This window comes from Euprymna scolopes, chromosome 20, assembly GCF_053919585.1.
Source record: "Euprymna scolopes isolate OS-2025 chromosome 20, ASM5391958v1, whole genome shotgun sequence".
Taxonomy (NCBI): Eukaryota; Metazoa; Mollusca; class Cephalopoda; order Sepiida; family Sepiolidae; genus Euprymna; species Euprymna scolopes.
In genome coordinates, this window is record NC_136501.1 from 64,111,599 (window position 1) to 64,132,859 (window position 21,261).

At 33.9% G+C, this 21,261-nt stretch overlaps 1 protein-coding gene across 1 annotated transcript in view; it reads right to left on the reverse strand.

The window, feature by feature from the left end:
- Positions 1 to 15,602, reverse strand: part of LOC145241446 (putative peptidyl-tRNA hydrolase) — a 28,168-nt gene extending 12,566 nt beyond the window's left edge. The window contains exon 1 of the mRNA XM_080104407.1: positions 15,329 to 15,602. Within this exon, the coding sequence (XP_079960533.1) occupies positions 15,329 to 15,475 (147 nt within the window). The 5' untranslated portion in view covers positions 15,476 to 15,602. The remainder of the gene's footprint in view (positions 1 to 15,328) is intronic.
- Between the last annotated feature and the right edge of the window lie 5,659 nt (positions 15,603 to 21,261).

Genomic DNA, 21,261 nt, shown 5'->3' on the forward strand with positions numbered 1-21,261 from the left:
ATCTGCAAGAATTAAAATATCATATTTAAGCGTACTTTATGACCAGGTTTTGTCAGGTGTTCATGCTAGCTTAGATAAATACTTTTGCAGTTTTAACAAAAAAGCTACAATAATATCAGAGCGTCTTCAGTTACACTAAACATCTACAGAATGCCAACATCAATATATAACATATGGATGAGTCCCCTGTGGAATTTCCACAGGTCCCGCTAGTACAATATTAATTACTTATGTTTATATCTTATATATTAGAGTATCTTCATTTCTGATTGGGTAATACCTGGTGCGATACTAGTTTAGGACAACAGAGGAAGTTTACAAGGAATATCAAATTTAGAAGCAGTCCTCAGCCGCATGTATATCCTTGTCATGGGAAGATGACACGGCGCTTAGCATTCCTAAATTGTCACCAATCTGATAGTGGCCACGCTCTACAGAATTTAACTTCAGCGATCAAACAAGAATCGGTGTGTCACCGTGATTATGCCACATACAGGTTTTCAGAGTACAAAATCGACTTCATGGAGAATTTTTTTTTAGCCGATTTATTGGTTCACATGACATTTTGCCTTGACTTATTGCCACTAAGAATAAAAATAATAAACAGATGCAGGAATTATTTGTTTTTGTTTCGTTTACATTTATATTTTTATAGGTTTACGATATCGATTACTTATGTTTATTTTTTATGTTGGAGCATCTTGCTTTCATAGAATAGAAATCGATTTTAAGGAATGATCATTTCTGTGCTTTACAGCCTGTTTTGCACAGAGAAGAGAAGTTACTAATATTAGCATGGCAAGTGTTCAACTGAACTCCAATTTATGGTCTGCCCTTACCAAACTTTCACAAAAACACTCAACTGTCTACAACAACTATATATGATTTTCTCCACTCTCTATCTATGCCTAAATTTAAATGCAGATTCCATGAACAAAGCTTCTTTCCCGGAACTGCCTGCCTATTGAATACTGTCCTACTGGTCTGCTTCCCAGTTGAATACAACATGGTAGCCTTAAAATCCAATGTAAACAAGTTCCTGTTAAGCCATCCCTATAAATAATCAAATTCTACCCAACTTGCGCCATTAACGATTACTACACTACCACATTACATTCATCAACCCTAATCCCTGAGTGGCCGTCGGGCCTTGATAAGTGGTACCTCCTCCTCAAGTAAAAAAAAAAAAATTGATCTGCTCTATCGTTATTTTCATGAAAGGTGCTCAACTGAATTCCAATCACTGTGCGCCTAGCATCAAGTGAAATTTCCATGAACAGAGTTTATTTCAAGAACTTCCTATTTGTGAAACATGGTCATCCTCAAATCCAACATCAATAAATATTCATCATAAATCGATTTCTAATGCGTCCATCTTCCTGCATATAAGTAAAAAGGAGTCACATTTGACGGCATGCCACCCAGAGCACTCTCCTTTTTACAAAATTGACTTTGTCATCTAGTGAATGATGATCTCTTGTTTCCTATAGCTCCTTTCTCATAGAAAAGGCACTGCTAGTCTCTTTCTACTCAATCATTATGTTAATGAAACGTGTTCAACTGATCTCCAATCTCTGGTTCCTCCTTGTAAGACATTTGCAGCAAGAACTCGTTTCTACCACAATTGAAAAAAAGAAAAATTTCCTTTATTCTTCTGTACCTAGTGTCAAGTGGAATTTCCATGAACAGAGTTTCTTACCAAGAACTTCCCATTTGTGAAACATTACCAAAAGACTTCTTCTTGGCTGTCATCAAATCCAATGTGAACAAAAAGACAAATACGGTTCTGAATTTTCAAGATAAAGATTGGTTATTAGTATTATTTGGATTCTTCGGACTACTGTTTTCATCTTAAATGCTATTTTCACAATGTTTCAGTCGATATAACCAATGACCTTCTTCAGGTGTATTATTGCAAGAATCTATGGTGCAATGGTTAAAGTACTTGGGAAAAAAATCAATTGTAAAAGTGATATTCTCCGGAAGGTTGAAGGTTCAATTCTCAGTGAAGGTGACCAAAAAATACAATTGTGAATTACTTAAGTTATGGCTGATGGAACAAGAGCATGCTACCCTCGTTAAGTAAATAAAGTGTTCTGTTTAAAATTCTGTCCAAATTCCCGAGTTCAAAAAAATATACCTGAAGAAGGTTGGTTACATCAACCAAAACGTTGTGAAAATGACACTAAAGATGAGAACAGTGGTTCAAAGAATCCAAATAATACAAAACAATAAAAATAAAAAAAACAATAGCATGCTCTAAACAGAGAGCCTCGCCACATGATTGAGAACAGAACTTCTGCCCAGAGGATGGTTGTTTTATTGTGTTGTCACACGTGGATAAGCAGGTTATATTAAAGTACTTGCTTTAGAGCTTTATTGCTTTTGTAGAAAGGTTATGTCAGCCTCACAAATATAGCACCTTGTGTTCACAAAATTGTTATTCATCTGGTACTAACCAAATTAAATATCACTTCAGTTATCTAATAAGGATCAGTGAATTAATATGATCTTGCCATCAACAAATATTTGCCATAAACCATCCCAATAAACGATCAAATTATGTTCATTCCATTTATTATTTTCAATCCTTTCATGATATTCTTCATCATTCAACTGACAATATCCATACAAACCACCCTTATTCTCGAATGGCTTTTGGCCTTCATAAGTGGTAACTGATTAATAAAATTAATGGGAACCAAAACAAGTACAGAAAGAAGTAACTTTATGAAAAAATAAAGGGATTTCCATGAACAGAGTTTCTTTTCAAGATCTTCAGATCTGTGGAACACATCACAGGACTGCTTTCCAGTACACTACAACATGGCCATCTTCAAATCAAATGTCAACAAATTCTTGTCATAATGCGATACCTCCGTTCAGTTTTAAGAGACAATGGATATTCCCTGCAAGAGTAACCACGTGTACAATCGTGAGGCAAGAGTTGCGCAATACCAACACACCTTTCCAGAATCGGCACCACTTAAGTCCAATGAGAAGCAGAAAAGCTAGAAGACTGGAAACAATGTTGAGATAAGCGCACATATATCACCTGGAATTCCCAAATGGTCATCCATTTTAGTACTGACCAGGCTTTAGGTTACTGGTCATAAACCATCCCAATAAGTAATCAAATTTTGTTCATTCTGTTCATCATTTTCAATCCTCTCATAATATTCATTATCATTCAAGTAACAATCTATCTCAATAATTTATCCTCAAGTGGCTTTTGGCCTTGGTAAGTGATGACTAACGAAATCAAGTAGAGAATGCAGAGGCTTAACATGTCAATAGAGCATACAACTCCTTAGGATATATTTAGGCGAGACAAGATACATATGTATGTGGACAATAATTCAAAGAAGCCAACAAAACAATGTAAATGAGAACTCTTCATTGGAAAAATTACAACAAAAATAATGAAACATTTTTAACTTATTCTTTCTCAATCTGATAAATCTAGTAAAAAAGAAAAAAAAAAATAAATAAATAAATAAATAAATAAATATATATATATATATATATATATATAGATAACAAAGTTAAAATAATCTTTCAAATACTTTTAACTTATTCTTTCTCAATCTGCTAAATGTAGTAAAAAAAGACTTACTATAACACGTGCTATTGTAAGTTTTGATTTTGAAATGGTCATTCGAGTTGTTTTTACAGACACAGTTGAAAACATTTTTTTTTCTACCTTTATATTAGCCTAGCTTTAAGGAGAAATAAAGGGATTTCCATAACCAAAGATTCTTTTCAAAACTTTCAGATCTGTGGAACACATCACAGGACTGCTTTCCAGTACACTACAACATGGCCATCTTCAAATCAAATGTCAACAAATTCTTGTCGTAAACTGTCTCAATAATCAAATTCTGTTCATTCCATTCATCATTTTCAATCCTCCCATAATATTCTTCATCATCCAACTGGCAATCTATCCATACCCTTATCCTTGAATAGCTTTTGGCCTTGGTAAGTGATTTATAAGTATATAAAAAAAAAAAAAAAGTAATTTTTAACAATAAAAAGTAATCAGTTCTAGTTTCAAAGGACACTAGCTCCTCTAAACAAGTCATATCATTTATATATAGAAAATATGGTACTTGTGCAGTTTATTCAAATTGGCACTCATGGTAGCATTTAAAATTAAAGAAAATACAGAAATGTCTGTATGATGTACGTACCAGTTACAGAGTGAAGATGAAAAATTCCTCAAATCACGTAATTTGATCAAGTAATTTTTTTTTTATTTAAGAAAATCAAATTTTAATCTGTTTCAATCAGGGTAAAAAAAAAAAAAGGGTCAAACAAATCGGTGGACAAGGGCAGACAACCCTAATGCACGTGGAAACTCAAAATAATCACTGATTGCCTCCCCTTATGTTCTCTAGTAAAGCATGGCCTTATCTGCCACTTATTGGTAAAAAAAAAAAAAAAAAACACACAGCAAATATGTTTTCTGTAAACAAAAAAAGGACTACTTGATCAATTTTTTGTGACTTTAACTTCATGACAGATAGGTAGAATATAAAAAATTTTCTTCATTTTTGTTTATCACAATAAGTGCCAATCTGAATAAGCACCCATTATTATTTAGAAAATAATTCTTGACATGGAGGGGGGGGGCTTTTTTTCTTTTTAAACAATTCTGTATTTTCAAAGAATTTAATAAACAAGATATAATAAAAAATTGAATCTAGCTTGAAAATTCTATCTAAAAAATAGTACAGTCTGCAAACGACACAAGCACCAACAATACAAAATGTGGCACATGAACAGGATAAGAATAAGTCCAGTGATGACTAGTCCTAACTTAACTGGTCATTATCACTGACCCTAACATACCATATAATTTTGACCAGTCACCAAAACATCTTAATTATTCATATCTTACATTCCACACATCAAAACAACTCACTTGCTACATGAAACCCGACTTAAAAACCAATATATGAAGAAGCAAATATATATATACTAGAAGTTCAGCCTGGCTTTGCTCGGGCCCTATGTACTGTTCATAACTTTATGTGCATATGTATATATTAAAAACTGTGCATATGTACTGTAATACTTTTCTATATAATAGGCTTTCTTAACTATTATAAAGAAAAGTTGGTAGAAACCGCAGAGGTTGAATTTTTTTAAACTTTGACCCAATTTTGACCCCTTAACATTTATTGTTTTGGGCTCAAATTAAATTAAAATGTTTGAACCATGTCCAAGTAACCTACATCTAAAATTTCAAGTATTTAGACCCAAAATTGGCCGAGGAGTTTGGTAGAGTCTGCAAAGATCAACTCTGTAAACTTTGACCTCTTGGCAGCCAAATTTTCAAAAAGACTGATTAAAAAGCTTGCTGCGTGTCAGAATACCTTTTATGTAATATTTCAAATGTTTAGACCGAAAATTGACTTAATAGTTTACTAGAGACCGCAAAGGAAAAATGTTTTGAACATTGACCCTTTAGAAGCGAAATTTTCAGCAAAAAAATAATTAAAAAGCTTGCCCTATGTCTGAATATACTTTATGTAAAATTTCAAACGTTTAGACCAAAAATTGTCCGAGTAATTTGGGAGAGACCGCAGAAATTAATTTTTTTTAAACCTTGATCCCAATTATGACCTCTTAACATTTATTGTTTTGGGCTCAAATCAAATTATTAAGTTGGATCCATGCCCAAGGAAGCTATATCTAAAATTTCAAGTGTTTAGACCCAAAATTGGCGGAGGAGTTTGGTAGAGTTCTTAACGGTCAAATCATTGAACTTTGACCCCTTAACAGCCAAATTTCTGGCCGAAAATCGATTAAAAAGATTTTCCCAAATCTCAGTACCCTGTATATCAAATTTCGAGTCTGTAGACTGAAAATTTACAGAGTTATTGCGTAGGGACATGTACACAGACACACACAAAGACAGACAGACACTTTCACTTTTATAGATATACTAGCATTTTAGCCCGATGTTGCCCGGGTGTTTGGAGATGTATGTTGAGCAAAAAAAATGTGGTCAATTTTTTAACTGATCCCTATTATGACCTTCTAACATTGTTTTGGGATCAAATCAAGTTAAGTTAGATCCATGTCCAAGGAACTTATATCTAAAATTTCAAGTGTTTAGACCCAAAATTAGCGGAGGAGTTCTCAAAGGTCAAACCGTTGAACTTTGACCCCTTAACAGCCAAATTTCTGGCCAAAAACGAATTACAAAGATTTTAACAAATCTCAGTACCCTGTATATCAAATTTAGAGTCTATAGACTTAAAATTGACAGAGTTATTGCATAGGGAAATGCACACAGACACACACAGACACGTTCACTTTTATAGTTATATAGATTACTAGCATGGGTGCCCGGCGTTGCCCGGGTATTTGGAGGTGTATGTTGAGCAAAAAAAAAAAAAAAAAAAAAGCGGTCAATTATTTTTAACTTTGACCCCTATTATGACCCCTTAAAATTTATTGTTTTGGGCTAAAATCAAGTTATTAAGTTAGATCCATGTCCAAGGAACCTATATCTAAAATTTCAAGCGTTTAGACCCACAATTGTCGGAAGAGTTTGGTAGAGTTCTCAAAGGTCAAATCGTTGAACTTTGAGCCCTTAATCGCCAAATTTCTGGCCGAAAACCGATCACATAGATTTACCCAAATCTCAGTACTCTGTATATCAAATTTCGAGTCTGTAGACTTAAAATTGACAGAGTTATTGCGTAGGGAAATGTACACACACAGACAAACAGATACACAGATACGTTCACTTTTATAGATATAAATATATATACATGCTTCTACACTATTGGGACGAAATTTTGGAAATCGTAAAACTGAATTTCACATGAAAACAATGGTATATACATATTCCTCGTATTTTTAAGATGATTATATCAAAAAATTACGAAAATCGATAAGGTAGAAAATTATTAAAGAAAATAAAAAATAGAATTTGATGAAAACAATCATAAAACACAGAATTCGAAAGGAGGGTAATTTTTTGTTTTGGTTTAAAACAAGATGGCAGAAAATTTTCACCTGCTAACACAAAGTTGTTTTTTTTTTTTTTTAAATAATTCAGTAATATTCAGGTAATTCCGACTGCATAATTTGGAAGCTATCATTGTAACTTATTAGAATTGACAAAACAATCAGTTGAAACCATTGTTTTTTTTTATCTGAACCTCCATTTATTGACTACAAAACTCGTTCGAATTCTGCAGAAGCACCTATATATATTATAAATAGGAAATATTACAAGCATTAATATTATTTAACACATAGCTTAAGAGAAAAATAAAGATAAAGAGAGAGGGCAAAAAAGAGTGAAATACAGTTGATTAGTTTTCCCCGAGGTGTTCTTTATTTCCAGAATCTCTTAATACGCATGACCAGTAGTCTTCTTGACTTATAATTTGCAAATCTTGACTGAATACTAAACCTCTTCTATCTTTAATAAAAAAAAAAAAAAAAACATGAATGTACAAGTCCATTTATGTGTGCAGTGTATGTATAAGAAAAAAGGAGTGGGATCAACAGTCCATTTCACTTAGTTGCTATATATTCATGTAGTAAAGCAGAAAAAATAGAAAAGTCCTTGGACAATTTATAGGTGTGTGTGAATGCAGTGTACTTTTTGATAATAAAACTTAGTTTCTAAGTGATCATGTTGAGGGTGGAAGGGTCATGGTTGGAGAAAGAGAAGATTTCATTAAGTTGGAATTCTTTCTGCTCAAGGAGTTTATCCAGCATGGGAAACTTTTTTGTCCAAAATAATATTCCTGAAGCTGTTCTTCTGGTAAACTTTTAAAAAATAATACAAAAAAAAAAAAAAAGAAAAAAAAAAAGAATGAAAGATATATATATATATATAAAATCCTCTCTCCTCCCAAATCATTTGTAGACATTTATGCTGACGACACTACCATTTATGGTAGCATATCTAAGACAGTAAACGACCAAGTTCTCTCCAATTCTCTCTCCTCTGATCTTGAGCACGTAGTACAATGGGGAAAGGAGTGGCTGGTTACTTTTAATGCATCTAAAACCAAGCTTCTCTCTTTACATCATCAACATTCTGATCCTCATCTGGCATCAATTGAAATGAATGGCTCTCATCTTCAGGAGGCCTCAAGTTTTAACAAGCTTCTTGGCTTGACCATTACTCCTGATCTTAAATGGAACACGTACATCAAATCTGTTGCCAAGGCCGCTGGAAAAATGATGGGATCTTTCTATCGATCCGGTAAATATCTCACTGCTGATGCTATTCTCTATCTATATAAGGTACATCCAAGGATGGAATACTGTTGCCATATCTGGGCAGGAGCTGCTAGAAAGGACTTGGCCTGCCTTGATAGAGTTCAAAATAGACTTCGTAGCCTCGTAGGAGATGTCCTTTTCTCTTCCTTGCAACCTCTATCTCACAGAAGAGATGTTGCGAGTTTGTTTCTGATGTATCGTTATTTTCATGGAAAGTGTTCGACTGAGCTTCAGTCTATGGTCCCCCCCCTCGCCAAACTTTCACAAGAAACACTTGTCTAGCTGTAAACACTATCAATAATTCCCCCCACTCTTTATCTGTGCCTAAACCTAAACGTAGATTCTATGAACAAAGCTTCTTTCTTAGAACTGCACGCCTGTGGAATTGTCTTCCGTTTTCCTGCTTTCCGGCTGACTACAATATGGTTGTCTTCAAGTCTAACGTAAATAAGTTCTTGATGAGTCGTTCCATATAATTATCAAATTTACCAAATTTTCATAACTAATGATTACTATATTGTCCAATTTCTACTGTACACTCTTTAACCCTTATCCTTGAATGGCCTCTTGGCCTTGATAAGTGGTGATGCCTATGTAAAAAAAAAAAAAAAAAAAGGGTCCTTTTTGAGACAAATTAGAATTAACGGAGGTTTTCTTTGCGGATATGAAAAGAGCATCTCAAAACACTTTCTTTATATACCACCCTGGCAGTAAAATATGACACAAGGTCAGTTTTATATGGGGAAAACAAGTTCTCTTGAAGGAGCAATTTGGAAGAGTAAAAAATTAATTGTGAACAGGCCCATGGACACTCCCAGTAGAGGCACTTCAAGAGATCGGTAAGAAATCAGTTTCCTCCAGAAAGAGAAGATAATAGCTGGGACAATGACCTCCTAGGACCAAATGATATGAATAATTTTTCCTTAATAATCTCTTTAAATTATTCAGCATGTCATGATCGCATGTGTATCATTTGAAGTACACAGAGAACTCTTCTCATCTTTAATGTTATTCTCACAATGTTTCGGTTGATGTAATCTTTGACCTTCTTCAGGTACATCTGGTCGAACTAGAGAATCTAGATGGAATTTACAGGAGTAGGTTGCTCTTGTTGAGTCAGCTACGATCAGGTAAAACGTCTTAAGTAATTTATAATTGTATTCAGCAGTAGCGCCTTCCTGTGCTCCAATGGTATCACCAAACAAAACTTCGGAACAACCTTAATAGTCTCGCCATCCAAACACACCTCCTCCACATCTGATTTCTCATTCGCCGCACAAAGAATAGTCTACCAGGAATTTAATTTTTTTATGAAGTTTTTTCAGGCAATGCATGAAGCCATTTGATGTAAGGAGATTAAAAGAACAAAAGACGATTGACACAAAAAGCAACTGTCTATTGACCTTCATTTTAGAAAGACTAAGGCAATAGGGAGGAGGAAAACAGTCAGCAGAAAGAGAGTTCTGCAAGTTGTATTTTTTAAGTTTTAGTCCGCAATTGTATTCTTTGTATTGCCTACACTCAGGATTGAACTCTTCACCGCCAGAAGAGTTCCACTTAGAACTGAATTTAACTGATACTTTATACGTTATGCTATGGGTACTTGTAGACTAAGTATTAGGTTGGTGCAAAAATAATATTGTTTTATCAGATATATATATATATATATATATATATATATATATACACACACGTCCAAAAACATTATTTTTGCACCAATCTAATAATTAGGGCTGTGACAACAGAATATTCTTTTTATTATTTTAACTCTTGAGTATATATCCGTTAATATCTTGTGTGTTTTTATATAGACTGGTGTCCTTCTCAATTGTCTGTGTTGGATATGTACTCGAGAGTCAAAAGAATGAATAGAATATGCTGTTGGCACAGCCCAACTAATAATACAGATTATCAATCTTCACTTCAAAGATTCAGGAACAAAAAGATTCTAGAAAAAAAAAAAAAATTAGTTTTGTGTATTTCTATTTCTTGTATTGTGATAACCTTCCATGACTTGTCTACTGTATACAACTTTATTCTAATTGAATAGATGTGTTAATTGACAGCTTCACAGCAATTTTATAAACTGATTAAATGGCATAAACGGAGGTTAATTACTATTTAAAACGCTTAATGTCCGACGTCTATTATGCTGGTTCTGTAAACATGGTTCCATTGCTTCCACCATTGTTCATTTTTGTTATCAGAAAAAAAAATAAAAAATAAAAAAAAATGGAAATTAGGAGATACAAAATGAGTTTGAAAAAAATGTTAAATGTATATCCTTTTTGCCACTTGTATGCGAGAGGCTACTATATGAGATAGTGTCTAATAAGGGACTATGAGAAGTTGAGCAGCAAGATGTTTGTTCACATTACATTTAAACTTCTGCAGGTTAATACAGCCAGGGAAGCAGGGATTGACTTCTAAAGTCTAGCAGTCTGGGGAAAGAATTGATTAGAGTAGAAGGCTTTCCGGCATCCAAGGATATCAATAGTGAATGGGTGGGATTTTGCTGCTTGTCCGGTTAGTTGAGAGGATGTATGTTGAGGGAGCAAAAGTTCTAGTTCAATAGCGCACATCTCATTGAAATACTTGCAAGATACAATGTAATATTGCGGTGATGGAAATAAGTTTCAATAAAGGTTAAATTTTTCAAGAGATCTAAAGAAACTGTTATAATTTTCCTTCCATTTCATATGGGATCACTACGGGCAATTATTGGTTAGGTCCACAAAATTAAAATATATTATAACATATAGAAATGAAATTTCATAAGAAACATTTTTGTTTGAATATTAAAATTAAAAAACGACAAATAGTTAATTAATAAAATGCACTTTTTCAAAACCAATATACAAATATCAAGAAGTTTCATCGGATGTCTTGCTGACTCAAGTTAACTACTTCATTCGGAAATAAACCAAGAAGTCGCTGCCTCCAATTACATAGAAGGCTACATTATATTCATTTTTCATACTTGTAAGGAATAGAATAGGTATCCATAGGATTTTAGCATTTACTTAGTCAATCCCAAGGATCGATGGAGAACCCTGAATTAGTCCCAGAAATGGTCGAAACTATTTACAACTTGAAAACCTCCCAAAAGCGCAAAAATACAAGGTGTCATCAATAAGTTTTCAAGCTTTTTGTACAGGCATTTAAAATTGCTCTAGAGTCTTGAAAATTCCGAATGTATACATCTTATGAGATGACTAACCAAATTTTATGATTTCAGGTTCAAATGAAAAGCTACAGCAGGAATTGGAATACACCCTACTAAAGCCTGATTGTCACAGCTGGTGAATTCAAAAATGCAATCTGGACGTGACGACACTTTAGAAGAACAATATGCGATAAAATTCTGTTTTAAACTTGGAAAAAATGCCAGAGAAACGTATGGAATGTTTCAGACTACTTTTGGACCATCTTGCATGAATCAAGCATCGGTTTTGAGTGGTATAAGAGATTAAAGACAAGAATCTGTGAGGGATGGTGGGAGGATTAACGAAGTCAAAATACCAGAGCTGATTGGCCAAATAAAGAATTTTATGGATAAAGACCATCGTGTGTCTATAGAGATAATAAGTGCACAGTTTGTTGTCAGTGTGGGAACTGTACACACAATTATTCGTGAGGAACTGAAGATGCGGAAGATTTGCACAAATGAACCAGACCACAATTCCATCCTTGTTACAGACTATTTGACTAAGATGGGCAACAAGACAGTTCCTCACCCTCCCTATAATTCAGACCTTGCTTTCTGTGACTTTTGGTTATTCCCTAAGCTAAAGGAAAACCTTAGAGTCTGTCGTTATGAGACAAGATGAAAGAGGCTGTGATGAGAGTCATTGACACACTCACACAAAAGAGGACTTCCATGGGGCCTTCAAGACGTTGTTGGAACGGTACAAATGCATGGCAGCTGGATGAGATTACTTCAAGGGGGACTATAGTTTCATGTGTATACTATCAATACCATATGAAAAAAATCTGGAAACTTATTGGAGACAATTTAATCAGCAAAAAAAAAAAAAAAAAATCAAAATAAATTATTTGTAAAATGAACCGCAAAAAATCAGACAATAAATTAAAATGAATTAATTTATCCTGTCACCACCTGGGTAATCAGAAAACTAGTCGATAAAATTTGGATGGCATTTTGAGAGCCAACCGCTTCAATATAAATCAGATATGCATGGTGGTGAATTTCATGAAGTATTTTTGGAGTCTGATTGTTTACAAAGTATTTACTTTCGTTTTTTTTTTTTGTTTGTTTGTTTTTTTTGTGTGCATCGTTCTGCTTCACGTTGAATGCCCTGAAACAGTCCCTTCTGATTAATGTTTGCCAGTTTTAAAATAAACGAACCTTGTTGTTTTTTTCAGAATAACATTTTTTAACTGGTAAAAGAGACGGTTCTTTTTCGTTACTGCGACGAAATTCGAAAATTGAAATATTGAATCTCAAATGAAACTAATGGTATCTACCGAATTCACAATGATGAAAATATCCAAAAAATTAGAAAAAACGATAAGGTAGAAAATTAATTAACATTGAAAATAGTTTTTCAAAAACAACGAAAATTGGGGTTTGAGATAAATAATTAAAAAAAAAAAAAAAAAGAGGAATTGGAGAGTTCTAACCGTAATAACCGTTTTTTGAAAACTGAAAATTTTCGGTCAATTTAAAACTTAATTTTTTCCGAAAACTTTTCATTAAAAATTTTCTACCTTATCGTTTTTCGTGATTTTTGGATATCTTCATAACTGCGACGTGACAATTCAGGAGATACAATTGGTTTAACTTTTGAAATTCAAGATTTAAAAAAGTTGTCAAAAAATGTATAACAAATAAATGTTACCAAAGGCAAAATCAGTTATTTTTCTATCTAACTGGATATGTTTTTAGTGTTTTTATTGGGTTTGTATTGCTGTAACACATAGATTCGAAAAAGTTGTCAAAAAACAAATATATAACAAATAAATGTTATCAAAGGCAAGATAAGTTACTTTTCTATCTAACTGGATATATTTTTCGTGTTTTTATTCAATGTAACATGTTTATTCAGCTCGAAAAACATGCAGTGTTTACCGATGTATTGGAAAATTCAAAATGGCGCCCGCCCGACTGTCTCTTTAACACGGTAAGTTTGGGAAAAGATGTTATAAATAATAAACTAGACAAAATACTATTAAAAAACAACTTATGTCACGGTAATATATATTGAGCGAATTTCTAACAGTATTTTGTCTAGTTTATTATTTATAATACCTTTTCCCAAACTTACCCTCTCCGAGAGAGAGTCGGCCGCCATTTTGAATTTTCCAATACATCGGTAAACACTGCATGTTTTTCGAGCTGAATAAACATGTTACACTGAATAAAAACACAAAAAATATATCCAGTTAGGTAGAAAAGTAACTTATCTTGCCTTTGATAACATTTATTTGTTATATATTTGTTTTTTGACAACTTTTTCGAATCTATGTGTACAGTAATACAAACCCTTTTTATTCTATGTAAAATGTTTATTCAGCTCGAAAAATAGTGTTTACCGATGTTGAAAAATTTTAAATGGCGCTGAACTTCAGCGCCATTTAAAATTTTTGAACACGATAAACACTATGTTTTCGAGATAAAAAAAAAAAAAAAAGCTGCTGAACATGGTAAGTTTGGGAAAATGAGTTAAAAATAAATATACAAAATACTGTTAAAACCCCACCGAATATATGTCAGCCTATGTCACGGTAACATATTGAGCGAGTAAAAGCTGTATGCCATATTGTTTTCGCTGATAGCCATGTTTTTTTTGCGCGTGCGTGCGCAAAAAAGTCAGTGCACACGCAAAAAAAAAAAAAAAGAAAGTCAACTTTTTAATAAAAGTTAATTCTCTAGCGCACATTGAGCGGAACTTTTTTTTTCAGAGCATTCGACGTGGAGCAGAACGGTCCGCACAAAACAGAAGTAAATCCTTTGTAAACTAAACTATCACAGACGGAACTTGAACAAAGCCGTATTTTTAATACGTTGTTTGAGTACATTTTTTTTTTTTTTAATTATTTTCATTTCAATAAATGATCGCTCATACAGTAAATAAATAACTAAATAAAATAGTAATAATAATGTTAGTCACGTAAAGGCGAGCAACACAAAAACTAGAAGTTATTAACGTGCTTCTACACAATTTCGATAGAATAACCCAATCGACTTTTGCTGAATTAAACGTAAAATTAAGTTTAGGGTTTTTAAAACAGCTCGGCTAAAATTCTGGAGAAGTAATCATATTTTTATAGATATAAAATTATGTAAGTTGAAAAAAGTTCGGTAGTTATGTATTTTTGTACAGCGCTGAAATAATAAACATTATTTCGAAAACCATTCTTAACATGAGGAGGGGAAGGTGTTTTGTAAACTATTTTGTGCTTCCATCTAACAATTAAAAAAAAAAAAAAAAAAAACTATGTAAAAATAGCATGGTACCAAGAATACACAAACACTAAAAGTTTTTATTTTTAGATAAGTTTTAGTTGAATTACGAGATTTTGACATTTACGGCGTATTGTCAGACGAAAACAAAAGAAAATTGGGGTATTTTTAACTGTATGTTTAACAGAAAAACGGGGGTTAAAAACCAAATATACAACACATAAATGTTACCAAAGGCAAGTTAAGTTATTCTTCTACCTGTTTGTATAGGTTTTTTGTGTTTTGGCTTATTTTAAAGCGTTTTTAGGTTCGAAACAAGCCTAGTATCCACTGTTCAGTTAAGAAGAAAGAGAAAAACATGGCTTCCATAACATTGCACGAGAACCCTTGATAATCACTCAAATCGAAAGTTAAACAAAATGATTGGTGATATTTATTGGATGCTTGTATTACATCATTCGGTTTATTTTAACTAAAATTTTGTCGAACTCGGGAATCTTTACGGAATTAAAAAACAAACAAAAACAAAAGGGAAACAAACGAACACAAAATGAAAAAGACAAATAAAAAAAAGGAAACAAACGAACACAAAAGGAAACAAGCAATTAAAAAAAAAAAGGAAAAGAAACACGGCATCTTTACCATAAATGTTTCGCTCATAGCAAATGAGTTCGGTTTGTCGCATTGTAACTGGGATGACTGATAACTTAAGCTGTTGCGTTTCTCAATTAATGTTTTTATCACTTTCGAAATTCGCACGACGTGAGGTGATAAAACTCTCGCCTGCATAATGTCTCGCCCTTTAAATAATTTGCAATCAGAAAGAATCTAAATAACTTCTATTTAAGTTCGGGTGGAAATATTTGTTGTTTACGAAAAATAAAATCGACGATGTGTAACGAAAGCTTTTGCTTCTTTCTCATTGGTTAATTATTACAGGGGTCACGGGGTCACCTTTCTATGGTATGGATGGACAGAAGGATAACAAGCATGAATCGTGAATAATAATAATAATAATATATATGTATATATATATATATTTTTGTTTGTTTATTTACACAACAAGGCTTGTTAGAGGGTCTAGTTTACTAATTCTACAATGCAGTATTTTATTTAGTTATTTTTGTTTTACAAAAATTACAATAACATTTTTACGATCTGAAATTAGTTTCTAAACTACGTTGTAGAAAAAGAGATCAAAAATGGTGACAACTTATTTTTGTTGATTTTGTGCAAAGCAAAAATATTTACGTAATGTCGTAATGTTCGGTTGCTTATAATTATTTACAATAAAAATGAATTTCGTTAGAGTTTCATTGCTCCAAAACAACTTTAAAACTGTTTTAGAAAAAAAAAATTATTAAATAAAAAATTAAAAAAATGGTTTTTAATAACTATCACAAAAGTTATGGCAACTTTAAGCGTACAACATGAAAAACGCGGGGAAAACAGTTTCTAACAGTAGTAGTATTAGTTAAAAACATGTTTTAGTAAAAAAAAAAAATAATAATAATAATAGCTAAATAAAAAATGGGCATTTTTATAATACCCAACAAAACAAAGTAGGATGTAAAAATTAAGAAACAACAAATAAATTTTACCAAAGGCAAGATAATTTACTCTTCTACCTATGTGGATAGGTTTTTGTGTTTTATTTTATTTTAAAGCGTTTAATTACTTTGAGACAAATCTAGTGTCTTTTGAATAAGAACGAAAAAACTATGGCGGTTTTGTTACAGCCTGTTGGACACTCGCTCAAAAATCTAACATTGGACAAAATATTGGTAGAACTCATCCAATAAATATTACCAATTGTACGAAAATGTAATTTTCGGGTTTGTATTACTATAAAACTCACCGAATATATGTCACGGTAACATATATTGAGCGAGTTTCTAACAGTATTTTGTATAGTTTTTTATTTTTTTACTCATTTTCCCAAACTTACCGTGTTCAACAGAGAGTCCGGCGCCATTTTAAATTTTCCAATACATCGGTAAATACTGTGTTTCCAGATGAATAAACATGTTACATTAAATAAAAACGCTAAAAGATTATCCAGTTAGGTAGAAAAGTATCTTATCTTGCCTTTGACTTTATTTGTTATATATTTGTTTTTTTTTTGAGAACTTTTTCGACTCTATGTGTATAGTAATGCAAACCCTAATTTTCTTCTAGTATTTAGTTTAACTTTTGATTTTTGAGCGATTATCAAGGCACGACATTGCTGCAAGGAGGCCATCATTGTTTTTCGTTTTAACTCGATAAATTTGACATTGCTTTTGTTTTTAAGTAATAAATAAATAAATAAATAAATAAAATGCGTTAAAATAAATTTAAACAAAAAATATGTCCAGGTAGTTAGAAATGCAACAAATATTACCAAAGGCAAGATAACTTACTTATCTTGTCTTTAGTGGTATTTATTTGTTGCATTTTTTCACCCCTGTTTTTGTTTTGTTGGCTATTGTAAAAACTGTCTTTAAAAAAAGCATTAAATATTAAAAATAGTACGAAACGCGTGCATAACAATAACTTGATGTTAAGGCAGTGGTGACTGGTGATGTTGTTTATTTGGTGCTTGCGTTGCAGAGGGAAGCAACCGGTTATTAAACCAATTGCCTGTACAATTAAAATATTAGACACAATACAAAGGAAGGTAACAGCAAAGACAAAGAAGAATGACAAACACAGAGATTCCAGTTCAAAAAAGAACGGTAGGGACCGTCCTTTCTTATTGACAACCAAAAATGTAAGATCGTCAGGTAAAACAAAATAAAAAAAATAAAATATAGATTGTCAGGATCAGGAACTGGATGTCAGTGAGCTCCTGGAGGTAAGCGTCAGGAGGCTGCTAAGCTGGACATCAATGGGTACTGGAAGATGGCTGGTCTGGACATCAATGGATACTGGAAACAGTAACCGGGCGTTGGCAGACTTTAGAGTGTGTAGCTTGACGTTGCCCGGCTTAAAAGGGGTAGCTTGACAGCTACCGGCATTGGAACTGGCAACCGGACGTTGACAGGCTCTGGTGTGGTAGCCTGACGTCGACCGGCATTGAAAGGCTGCAGGAAGCACCAAGTGCTGCTGGAAGGAGCTGGAGGAGTAGGCAGACGGCTCAAGGGCTTCTCAGAGTGTAGGCTTTCTAAAGATGAAAAGTTTTCGGGAGGTTAGCCCTGAAAAGGGCTGTTTGTGAAAAACTTTCTGAGTTTGTGGAATGTTGACAGCTTTGACTGACCGCGTCAAAGTGTCGACTCCTCGCTCCCTACGCCGTATGTGAAATTGGGGGGGGGGGCAGCAGAGATGCTGTATTTATGGAATCGCATTGTTACAAGAGTCGCCGTTCTTAGAGGGGAAAAAATGAATAGACTGAAATCTTCACTGAATTAATAAAAAGTCTTTCAAATTTAAATTTATCGTGTTTATATCCGATTCCGCTCGGAATCAAAGCCCCTCCTATTTTGTTTAATGAAAAAAGAAAAAAAAAAAGTTGAATTTAGACTTCTTTCTTCATAGTTCGAAATAGGGAAAGGGGTGTTGCTATTTTTAGCACAAGGTCAGTAGTTCCATTTGTCTGCCACCAGGCGGTGTCTGTGAGAATGTTTACAAATAAAAAAATAAAAAAATAAATAAATAAAATGGCCGGCGTATTAAAAATACATACCTCGACGTAAGCGCACCGGCACACCGCACCGCACCGCACCGCGACACTTGATAATTTTTTTTATTAATTTGGTTAACGAAAATTGTCAAAATAATGTTCTGTTTTCATAATGAAATAACATGGAACAATTTGTTTTAATAACTTTAAAAATAAATTAATTAAAACAAAGTGTCTCGGGGTGTTATGATCAAGTTTATTTCATTAAGTTTATAAATGAATATAAGAATGTGTTCAAATTAATTTGTTTTAAAACAAATTGCTTTGGGTTATTTCATTAAGAAAACAAAACAAATTACTATTCAACATTTAACTTGCTAGAGGACATTTTCAGATTAAGTCACATTCTGCCGCCATGTTTTTGTTTTGTGTGTGTGTGTGTGTGTGTGTGTGTGTTATTGTTTGTTTTGTTTGTTTGTTTGTTTGTTTGTTTGTTTTAAGCTGTTTACATGTAATCGCCTTTAGTTAGATGGCGGTAAAAATAAAACAAGAATAGAAAAAAGTGTTTTTATCTTTAGAGTAAGGAATCAATCTTGCATATTAATTTAACATAGGATACCCCACTTCCGGATGAGATAGCGTTTTTTGTAGCTCCACAAGGGAAGAGGAACAAGACGGAACCAATATATATATATATATATATATATATATATATATATATATATATATATATATATATATATATATATTGTTATCACACGCGGCAGTACAACTGTCAAGTCAATCGAACAATAAACATAACTCGAATGCTTCCATCTACACGCCGGCTCAACATAAACAATACCGATACAATACCAAACACTTTCTGTCGACACAATCCCAAACAATTCCATTGACACGGTCCGGCATGGTTTCAAAGAACTCCACTGACACAACCCGACATGATGTTAACAATTCCATCGATACAACCCAACATGATTTCAAATAATTCCATCGGCACAACCCGATACGATGCAAACAATTCCATTAATACAACCCAACACACCACCAGAGTAACCTTCGCAGTTATTCCCTGAACGATTCTAGCATTGTCTTTTTCTAGCCCTTGAACAATCTCATTTTCGTAGATGGGCCCGACTGAGACACTGACATACAATTCTTGAGCATTTCTGTGCATGCCCGTCACACTCCTCCCTGATCTCGAGATCACACAAATGACAATGTGGAGCAGACCGTTTTTGCTTGGTACTTCATTTTAACAGTACAGTCTCAGGAACTTCCTCAGTGAAGTTTTCGTCCGTTGCATTATTGAAAACCTGCCCTAGATCGTTGAGTGCATTACTCTCTGAGGAATTTTCTTCATGTGATCATTCTTATAGCAGTGGGACTTCATCATCTGAGGAGGTAATGTCATGTATAGAGCAATCATATCAGCACATTGAACACACATCTTTCATGTGGTGTGGCATTCCATTAACTGAGATTGAGTATGGGCTATAAATTTTCATCACTGTACCCCTGCTGAACTGCATCATACGTCTTCCCTGCGGATTCTTCATCCAAAAAGCATCTCTTTCCTTTACAGACCAGCAACTTTATTGTGAGGTACCAACACTTTTTGTCAATACCTTTAATACGGATCCTATAGGTGTATATTACATTTTCTGGTGCAGTTGTAGCCGTCTTGTTGTCCTTGGGTGTAACATTGGGTAAGTACACTGTCTCCAAGATCGTGCACCATGTTCTTGCTGCAATGCGCTTTATTGTGCGATGAGACCTCTCAATTATTCTATTTTTCTATGGTACATGGGCGCATCGAAATCATATGTGCACACCCCACAACCATGCAAACTCAGTAAATTTCTCTCTACAAAATGGCGTGCTGTTGTCTGGAAGCAACTCAATTGGTGACCCCCTTTCACAGAATACAATTTCCAACTGCTTGATAACACTAGCAAAGTCTTGTCAGTGTAATTGTTTCCAGATAGCAAAATGGTCAGAGCCATAGTCTATTAATGTTAGAAACTGCTGTGCCAAAATGGCACTGCAACCCTGCTCTAAATTTCTGTGAAATCAAATGTGCTCGGAATCTAATGTACTGGGGCTTGATCTATAGATTGACATTCTTTGCAATCCTCAACCACCGTCCATACCTCAGCTTCAGTTATTCCTGGGTTGATTAACTTTACAAAATACAACATTCTCTTCACAGCCGTATGTTTGCTGGACTAATGGATTGCCTGTACTTGAGAAACCTCATATTCTGCAGCAATAGCACACACAGGTTTTTTGGGTTCCATCATCTACGTTAATCAGCTTGGTTTTCATGAGACTTAATAAATCACATCCCAATTTTCAGTGCATATTCTGAGGCCAACTCTCAGAGCATGGAGAGGTAAAGCCTAATTAAAATTTCAGAGGCTGCTTTAGTATGCACTCTCATCTGTCTGGGCAAGATGTCAGATATCCATCAAAATACACATACAGTCTGTTCGTAAATGAATGGTTTTGTATTATAATGCAAGGTTGACACCTCACAACACAGCATCAAGCTCAGCTAAATTTATATGCTTGTCCTCATGTATCGCTTAAAGCCAGCATTTTCTGCCATGAAACCATTGTTTTCATAACCACACCAGTGGCTAAGGAGCTAACGTCCACCCACACTGTAACTTCTTGTCTGCAGATACACCAGTCACGTTTCACTGGATCATCCTGGGCCATTCACGAACAAATGTCTTTGATCATCTGTGCTAGAAGAAGGTTTTGCACTTCATCATCTCATCCAGTTGTCAGTGTTTGCCCTTCGTTTCACAAACACTGTGACAACACGTAACCAGCTACACATCAGGAAATAGCCAGTCAATTTCCCACACACTAAGACAATTCGATGGGTAAGTCTATCGGGAACTACTAGAAGTTCATTTGCATGCCGCCATAGCAATTATCCTTGCAGAACACATTATCCTCAATG